Below are 9,943 nucleotides of genomic sequence, written 5' to 3' on the forward strand. Positions count from 1 at the left end.
TACAGCTTCCTGTCTCCTCAAGATCAGCACAAATACAGGTACAATAGCATTAGCATTCTCTTTTTATGTCTGTTTTCTCTGTACTAGCAGGCCCAATTTGCAAAATCTAATTAAATAAATCAGAGCAAATATAGCATTCCTGTTCCCCCAACTGTATAATGATATGCTTTTTGTGATGCAGATGGCTCCTGAACCAGGTTCTTGATCAGCATGCAGTTACATCTGATGAGAAGGCAAGGATCACGGTTCTGCAACTGCAAATGGCAAAATCTGCAGGGACCGGAACTGATGTCAACCAAAACCGGAAGACACGCATCTGTATGCTTTTCTCAGAGTTCAACAAGCTCACAGCCTTGATTGATTTATACAGAGGTATGTTCTCGGGCTGGGTGATATTGAAAAAAACTGACATTGCAATATTCTTTTTCACTGCAATATATAGGCCTATTGTGATACATAAAAGAAAACTGGCATGCAGGCACGTGTTACAGGTTTACTTATCTAACTTAAGATCAGTAAATCTGATTGGCTGACCTGGCATGTAGGAAAGAAGCAGCTTCATTGAAAGAAACATTACACAGCAAAAAATAATGATGCAGTTTTTTCAGGAGTTGCAAGTGGGCTTAATAGGGACGTTTACCCTATATTGTGCAGCCCTAGCTCAGTCACTTTTGAAGTGGAAAGAAATGTACAGAGATGTCTTATCGATTTATTTATTGTTGCATATTTTTCCTGTAATGGAATCTGAGTATGTTACATTACTATGTTTGTGATCATGAAAGAACAGTAAAACATATTCAGCGACTTTTCTAATCAGGCTTAATTGTGATTTTCAGGTGTACTTCCAACTTTCCAGGTGTTCCTGAAAAAGTTGCAGCATGAAAAGCCCATGCTCCACGCCAGGGTTTCCGTTAACCGGTAATTCCCGGACATTGTCCGGTAAAAGTTGATGAAGTCCGACAAATTTAAAACTCGTCGGACATAAATGTCCGGTGAAAATAATTCCCTCTAAGCACAATTTGAATACAATTCGCTAAAGTTCACATTCTGATTCCTTCTATTTTAAAAAAGACGAATATATAGGCTATGTATTTATTTTATTATGATATGATTTGACACCGGCATGATGATGACTCCTAATGTGTAGGCTGCCTATGCGAAACAGCGGTTGTTTCCGGTGTGCGCTATAACTCGTGCACAATCGAGTCGAGGCAGAGAGGAGGATAGCGATGTTTCTCTCTGTGATAGTGTGATTATGCAAGCCTTTTCTGAAAGGGATGAGAACCCGATTGTTTCAGCTTCTCCCAGGGAGAAAGTGGTAGAGTTACCATCCTCCCCGAGTCCTACCATACCATCCGCTGACAGCCTATCTCTGCCTGTAACCGGCGAGCGATTGCGTGTCGCTCAAGTAGCTGATCAGTCATTAAACAAATGTTTTTTACATGCAGCTAGTGAGGAATCTGAAATAGGGGGCAACGTAGTTTATTTCCTTAACGATGGGATATTAATGCGTAAATGGTCTCCTCCTAATGCAAATGGTTGTGAGTGGAATACTGTAAAACAAGTGGTTGTGCCTGTGGGTTATAGACAACAGGTGTTATCTGTAGCACATGAGAGCCAGTGGTCAGGACATTTAGGTATAACTAAAACTTATCAGCTGATATTGAAACATTTCTTTTGGCCCGGACTGAAGGCGGATGTTGCCAAGCACTGCCGCTGTTGCCATACTTGTCAGATGGCGGGTAAGCCTAATCAATCCATTCCACCCGCACCATTGCATCCCATTCCTGCTATAGGGGAGCCATTGAAGTCAGTATTTGCTTACTATTATGTGCGCTGCTACTCGTTTTCCCGAAGCTGTTCCGTTGCGTAACATATCAGCCAGCTCAGTGGTGAAAGCTTTAACAACGTTTTTTTCCACATTCGGTCTTCCTCTTGTTATACAATCTGACCAGGGCACTAACTTTCAGTCTAAGCTTTTCAAACAAGCCCTAAGAACGTTAGGGGTACGATGTCACGCCAGAAGCCTACATGCTTGCACTGTTCAATAAAATGTTATACATCTAGACATTGTGGTATTTCTTTATATACGTATCCCAGCCTGCCTATTGTTTCTCAATAAACAGTTATGTTCTCCTCATTGACATACTCCCGAGTCCGATTAAGTATGATTTGACAGGCAGCTAAACGAAATGCCTTCCCAACCAGCGAGACCTGGTTATAGAAATGCCGTTGTTTCATTGATAAAAAAAAGGGTAAAACTGGAAAGAGAAAATAGAAAACTCACATTAATCCCAAACAATTTAACAAACTTCAGTTAACGTAATGTGGAGTCTGTTCATTGATCGATGCTGTCTGTTCAGTTCCCAGTGAGGCGCCCGTTCAGCGCTGGACATAATGGCATAGCGCGCATGCGAATCATGTTATATTATTATATATTATATAGCTCGCATCTAATCGTATCGGATGAGAAATAGACATTAAATGGCATATATAGGCCGCTACACAACAGTAATCACCGCGACAAACAGCTATATTAGATTTTTTTTTTTTTTTTTTTTTTTTTTTTTTATATATTTTAAAATGACCGGAATATATCACGTTTGTCCGGTAAATTGAAATCTTCCCGGACACGATGTCCGGCGGCAATTTTTTCTAACGGAAACCCTGCTCCACGCACTGCATGCCGAAATGATGCTACTGGTCCGGGAACTTCTCTCCAAGTTCATGAAGCCTGTTTACATCCCCCTGAGTGTGAAGGGCTTGTTGAAGCTTGATGTTCAGAAGAGAGACCTGCAGTACCCTGACCAAAGGTTGTCTGTGGGGAGATTCAGCTTCTCTACCTTAAACAAGGCTAGAGTGGAGAAAAGGCCCTGGGTGCATAACGTCTACAGCTCTCTCAGAGAAGGCTACATCAATGCAGCAACATACCTCCTGAAAAACCTTCCCCTCAACAACCACATCATCACCTCTTTGTCTGTGCTGACACCATCATTGATTCTCCACGAATCGGTCCAAGGGGCATTCAACACCTTAGCCAAGGCCTTGCCAAATGCAGTGAAATCTGAGGAGCTTGGTCAACTGAATGAAGAGGTGCGAGCCTACCAGATTGACGCAGATTTAGGAGCACAGGCCAAACACTTTGAGGAGAATACCGAACGAATCGATGTTGACTGGTGGAGTAGGATCTTGGCCAAGAAGACGCCAGAAGGAGGGATGAGATTCCCCATCTTAGGGAAGTTGGTAAAGGCCCTTCTGTTCACTGGCCCTCTTGTCGAAGGATCATTTAACATCATGGATGACATCATAGAAAAAGACAGGGTCAGGCTGAACATTGAGACATATGAAGGCTTAGCCATTATTAAGTCCCACATGAAGGCAACAGGGAAAACGGCCTCCAAAATGGAAATCAGCCCTGCACTGAGGAGCTTGTGCCTGTCTTCTTATGAGAGATACCAAAGTCATCTGAAGAAGAAGAAGGAGAACATTGACAAGCAAAAGGAAAGGAAACTGATGGAAGCTGTGAAAGTCCTCTCAGCAGTTAGGGTAAGAAAAGTAACAGAAAAGTTAAAGAAAGGTTCCACCTCTTCTGCTCCTGCAAGAGCCTCCTCCTCCACTCTTGGAGTCACAGCCATTTCACCTGTTAGAGCCTCCACCTCCTCCTCCTCCTCCTCCACTCCTGGTGTCAGAGCCACTGCATCTACTACAGCCTCCTCCTGCTCCTCCTGCTCCTCCTCCTCCTCCACTCCTGGAGTAAGAGCCACTGCACCTGCTACAGCCTCAAAATCCTCCTCCTCCACTCCTGGAGTCAGAGCCACTTCATCATCTAGAGCCTCCTCCTCCTCCTCCCCCTCCTCCACTCCTGGAGTCAAAGCTGGTCCCACAGAAGAAACCCTGAAACGGACATCAGGTGTAGCCAAGCTTCAGGCATAATCACTTCACTGCCAAAAAGCAGAAAAAGTGAAAAGCACTATAGTAAGTATTACACTTATTATTATTTAATGCTGTTTTGGTCTTTTTCAGTGATCGCTCACTTCAAAACAAAAACTGTGTTTGTTTGGTGTTATACTAGACAGCTGCCATCTCAAGGTGGGTCTTACTATTAACCTGACAAAAATGTCAGTATGCATACAGTAGCATTGCATAGTCTTAACATCATATGTTTCTTTTACCTGCACAGAAACTGGCTGATTGCAGACACCAAAGACTAGAGGAACCTCTGGATGCAGAAGACGTGTGGATTAAGTGCAATACAAGACACATTCAGTTCATGTGTTTTTTTGTGTTTTTAGTTCCTTGTTCAAGTTGTAAGCTTGCTCCGTTGGCACAATGTAAATAAAAAACTTGCACTGAAAAGTTATGTAGATGATTGATTATTTGTATGTCAGAGTCAACCCTTGCAATAAGTATCAATTTTATTTCATGAATTGAAAACAGCATTGATATCACATAAAAGCAAACTGGCAATAGAAAAGCTGTTCAAAAGAATCTTCTTCCCTTAAAACGCTAACGTTATAAAATACAAACATATAGTGGAGGTTAAAATGAGAATATGACTTGGCTTGAACACATTTTCAGTCAGGAGATTATTTTTTTTTCTTTAATCCCTGGTGTGTGTGTGTGTGTGTGTGTGTGTGTGTGTGTGTGTGTGTGTGTGTGTGTGTGTGTGTGTGTGTGTGTGTGTGTGTGTGTGTGTGTGTGTGTGTGTGTGTGTGTGTGTGTGTGTGTGTGTGTGTGTGTGTGTGTGTGTGTGTGTGTGTGTGTGTGTGTGTGTGTGTGTGTGTGTGTGTGCGTGCGTGCGTGCGTGCGTGCGTGCGTGCGTGCGTGCGTGCGTGCGTGCGTGCGTGCGTGCGTGCGTGCGTGCGTGCGTGCGTGCGTGCGTGCGTGTTCCATAATATCCACTTCAACAGAATTTTTGGATTAGATTACATTCAACTTTATTGTCATTGCAAAGTATCAAGTACCAGACAACGAAATACAGTAAATAACCCCCCCCCCCTTCAGGTGTGCCCTATCCAGTGGGCATTGTGCCCCCCAGGACTAAGTCTCCCATGAGCCCTCCAGAATCCTCCACCATCCCCTCTTATGTCACCCTGAGGAAGAGCAAGAAGCCTGACCCCAGAACAGTAAGTCTGACTTACCCCCCAGAGACACTAACGGTCACCAGTCTTTAAACTGACCCCAGGACAGTATATATGACATACCACCCAGAGAAGCTAACAGTCACCAGGCTTTAAACTGACCCCAGGACAGTATATATGACATACCACCCAGAGAATCTAACAGTCACCAGGCTTTAAACTGACATTTTGGGCTGCAGACTTCTGTGTATTTCGACAATGCAAGTAGGCCCACGAAGGGTCGCCGTTTGCATAGCTAATTGCGTTCTCGCATTGCTTACGTACAAACATAGGGTATTAATCAGGAGTAACAGTCACAAACACACTGACCCCAGAACAGTAAGTGTGAGTCAGTCACAACAAAATGTCTGCAGCCAGGTTTATGTAGCAGAGCACAGAGCCTTAGCAGTTAGCACACAAGACCAGCATCACCTGAGATTTGAATATCACTATCATACCCCATTTTTTTTTTTTTTTTTTTTTTTTTTAAGGTTATTTTTTTCTCAGTGTGGGGCAATCTCACTCCTATTTTTCATTTTATTGGGTAGAGAGAGTGAATATAGACAGGAAAGTAAGGAGCAGAGGGCATGTCAGCAGGGCATGGGCCAGATCTTAACCCATGCCGACATGGGCATATGTGTGCACTGTAGACCACAGTACTAGATCCCGGACCACCCCAGGCCACTCATACCCCATTTCTGGATGAGTTCCAGATCTCACAAAATAACCTACCAACCAAGAGGTGCAGCATTACAGATACAGTAACAGCATTGAATAATAGCTTGATAATAATCAAACTCCCTCCCTCCCTCCCTCTAGGACCGCCCTCAGAGTGCAGTGGATGGGTTGAGTGTGGGAGAGAGGGAGAGGGAGAGAGAGAGCGGTAGAGCGCGGATGAGTGTGGAGGAGCAGCTGGAGAGGATCAGGAGGCACCAGCAGGCCTCGCTCAGGGAGAAGAAGAGAGACCCCTCCCGCTCGCCCTCCTTCAGCAAGGACAACCCCTTCACTACGCTCCAGGTACCCTCACCCTAAACCTCACCCACCCTCACCCCTTTATACTCACCCTAAACCTCACCCACCCTCACCCCTTTATACTCACTCTAAACCTCACCCACCCTCACCCCTTTATACTCACCTTAAACCTCACCCACCCTCACCCCTTTATACTCACCCTAAACCTCACCCACCCTCACCCCTTTATACTCACCTTAAACCTCACCCACCCTCACCCCTTTATACTCACCCTAAACCTCACCCACCCTCACCCTTTTATACTCACCCTAAACCTCACCCACCCTCACCCCTTTATACTCACCCTAAACCTCACCCACCCTCACCCCTTTATACTCACTCTAAACCTCACCCACTCTCACCCCTTTATACTCACTCTAAACCTCACCCACCCTCACCCCTTTATACTCACCCTAAACCTCACCCACCCTCACCCCTTTATACTCACTCTAAACCTCACCCACCCTCACCCCTTTATACTCACCCTAAACCTCACCCACCCTCACCCCTTTATACTCACTCTAAACCTCACCCACCCTCACCCCTTTATACTCACCCTAAACCTCACCCACCCTCACCCCTTTATACTCACTCTAAACCTCACCCCCCCACCCTCCCACATCCCTTTATACCCACCCTAAACCTCACCCCCCCACCCTCCCACATCCCTTTATACCCACCCTAAACCTCACCCCCCCACCCTCCCACATTCCTTTATACTCACCCTAAAACTCACCCCCTCACCCTCCCACATTCCTTTATACTCACCCTAAACCTCACCCCCTCACCCTCCCACATTCCTTTATACTCACCCTACTTCAGCAGGGACAACAGCAGGGTTTTTAACCGGTGTGTGTGTTTGTTGCGTTTTGAGCAGAGCCGCCCCAGGGAGGAGGTGGTCTCCTCGGAACCCCAGGAGCTGGAGGCAGCGCTGCAGGAGCTGGAGCTGGCCAGAGACCGGGCCGCTGAGGAGCTCCTGGACATAGACCAGGCCGAGGCTGAGGAGGAGCAGAGAGAGAGGGAGAGAGAGAGAGAGATGGAGGGAGGAGAGAGGGAGGAGAGGACTGGAGAGGTGGTGAAGATGGTCTGGGCCGAAGCGGTGGAGGTGGAGGAGGTGGAGAAGTCAGAAGAGGCGGAGGTGGAAAAGGAGGTCACCACCAGGCCGAGCGAGAAGGAACCCGAACCCCAGACAGAGAACCCCGACACAGACTCAGAGGTAGGAGAGAGCCCCCTGACAGTCGAGGCCTGGTAGTCTGAATCACATTCTATCACTAAAACACTACACTCTTCAAAAAGAGACCCATCTCTTCTACTACACCTTCTACACCTTAACTGTCCCTCCTGAGACATCTACTACCCCCCCCCCTGTACTGTTTCTCCTGTGTCATAATAAAAAAAATATAATAAAAAAATATTTCTTCTAGCACGATGACTGCCCCTGGCCTGAGCATAGATTACTTTTTCCTGCTGTGACTGGTGGATAGATGATTCACTTACTTACTCAAATGTATTTGTTGTAAGTCGCTTTGGAATAAGGCGTCTGCTAAATGCCAAAAATGTAAATGTAAATGTAAAAAAAAAAAAAAGTGTTCCCCTACAGGAACAAATGAAGAACCCATTGTTTGGTACTAACTAGAACTGAGAAGCGTATCAGAAGGAGAACAGAGTGTAACAGAGAGTATTCCTTTTACATTTAAGTTCATGGCATTAGCAGACGCCTTATTCCAAAGCGACTTACAACAAATACATTTGACTGAGTAAGTGAATCATCTATCCACCAGTCTTAGCTGGAAAAAGTTATCTATGCTTAATCCAGGGGCCATTGGCGGTCGTAGTGCTAGAAGTTCCGAGGGGAGGAAGAAGGCGCCTTCAACGCAGGAACGCTCATCCCTCGTCCCAGTTCAAGGTCTCTGTCTACTGCAATCTGTTAGCGATCATGTGAATCAAGTAGCGCAGAAGAAGAAGCTTTGAGGCAAAAAAAAGTCTCAAAACGTTGTTTTGGCAGCCCTCAGTGCAGCGTCGGCTTCTCTGTTCATGTCCTCTAATCTAATCAGACTCACTAATGGGGGGCTTTGTGGGAGTGAGATGAGGGAGGGATCCAGGGCTGGATTTGAGGGGGTTATCTCAGGGATTCAGCCCAGGATTGGTGACTGATTGGTACTCAGGCTCTGATAAGAAGGGAAGGGGACAAACCGGCAGACACTGTGGCCCTCTGGGAGTTTGAGTTTAACACCACTGATGTAGACAGTTGCTCTTCTACATACAGTATCAGTTTTTCCTCCACTATCTTTTACTTAACGTACTGTAACTAACTTCATTGCCAATCTTGCTGACAAGATTATCCTGGATGATTTTATTCATCTACATTTTTTGTATGACTATGTTTGCTTTTAAATGGTCAAATAAACCAAACTAAACTAAAGCCCTGTAGTGACACAGTTACAGTAAATGACACAGGTTCCTGGTTTGAAATGTTTATGTCTTCACAACATCAACAACAACAACAACAACAAGCCAGTTCCTTTGTGTTGCAGCAGTTGGAGAGCCCGGGTGATGTGGTGGTGGCGCTGGACCAGTGTGTGGAGGAGCCTCAGCCTGCAGAGTATCTGAGTCCTGTGCAGCTACAGGTGGAGGAGGAGGAGGAGGAGGCGGAAAGGAGAAACACACTGCAGCTTAACAGGTACTGTGTGTGTGTGTGTGTGTGTGTGTGTGTGTGTGTGTGTGTGTGTGTGTGTGTGGGTGTGGGTGTGGGTGTATGTGTATGTGTATGTGTATGTGTATGTGTATGTGTATGTGTATGTGTATGTGTATGTGTATGTGTATGTGTATGTGTGTGTGTGTGTGTGTGTGTGTGTGTGTGTGTGTGTGTGTGTGTGTGTGTGTGTGTGCGTGCGTGTGCGTATGCATGCGCGTCTGTGTGTGCGTGTTTGTGTGCGTCTGTGTGTCTGTCTTCATCTGATCATTAAGACTGTGATCATCGCAGCTCGCCAGCCGGTGTGTCGTTGCCACTGAGCCCCGAGCCAGAGGAGGCGATGGAGGAGGGAGGCGATGATGTCAGAGCCCAGGAGCCTCTGGAGGTACAGGAGAACAGCATCAGTGTCTCCTATGAGTTGCCAACAGAGGGCGACAAACACAACAACAACAACATGGTCGCTGGTAAGAGAGGGCTTACAGCTACAGACACACAGACAGAGAAACCACTGTCCAAAGAGGATGATGGCATATGGGGCATTGATTAATTGATGACTTATTAACCTGAATATGTGATTATTGATGCTACAACCAAAGCAGATAATAACCAACGCATCCTTCATTGTCTTTGTGTGTGTGTGTGTGTGTGTGTATGTGTGTGTGTGTGTGTGTGTGTGTGTGTGCACGTATGTGCGCGTGTGTATGTGTACATGTGTGTTTTCAGTGAAAGGTCTGCCCTCACCACCCCAATCCCCCTCCTCCCACCCTCCTCCACCTGCTCCCCAGCTCACTGACGGCTCACACTTCATGTGTGTGTAGAAAACACAGTAAGAGTCTTCCCTAAAACCTTCTCCTACGACTCACTCCTTAACTTCTACCTATCATTTAATATCACTCCATAACTACCTATCCCTTGGGTTTTTTCCTCTTATATATCTTCTACACAATGGAGAAAATCCCAGGGTTAACGTATGTATGGTGCTGAGCCCAGTTGTTCCAAACTTTTAATCTGCTATCCAGTGAAGAATCTTCTTCTCGGTAAAATGATGGAATGGATCAATCTATTGAGGATTCTTGATCTTAAATGCGTTGTGTCATCTCAGAATAGATTAGGTCTGCAG

General features: G+C 45.7%; 1 protein-coding gene across 1 annotated transcript in view; it reads left to right on the forward strand.

The window, feature by feature from the left end:
- plekha5 (pleckstrin homology domain containing, family A member 5) overlaps positions 1–9,649 on the forward strand; it is a gene marked incomplete at its 5' end in the record, with an annotated part of 171,218 nt that extends 161,569 nt beyond the window's left edge. The window contains 7 exons of the mRNA XM_080538302.1: positions 5,005–5,126; positions 5,940–6,137; positions 7,009–7,147; positions 7,229–7,347; positions 8,666–8,811; positions 9,115–9,287; positions 9,547–9,649. Of these exons, the coding sequence (XP_080394428.1) occupies positions 5,005–5,126; positions 5,940–6,137; positions 7,009–7,147; positions 7,229–7,347; positions 8,666–8,811; positions 9,115–9,287; positions 9,547–9,641 (992 nt within the window). The 3' untranslated portion in view covers positions 9,642–9,649. The remainder of the gene's footprint in view (positions 1–5,004; positions 5,127–5,939; positions 6,138–7,008; positions 7,148–7,228; positions 7,348–8,665; positions 8,812–9,114; positions 9,288–9,546) is intronic.
- Between the last annotated feature and the right edge of the window lie 294 nt (positions 9,650–9,943).

This window comes from Nansenia antarctica (assembly GCF_963989245.1).
Source record: "Nansenia antarctica genome assembly, chromosome: 8".
Classification (NCBI taxonomy): domain Eukaryota; kingdom Metazoa; phylum Chordata; class Actinopteri; order Argentiniformes; family Microstomatidae; genus Nansenia; species Nansenia antarctica.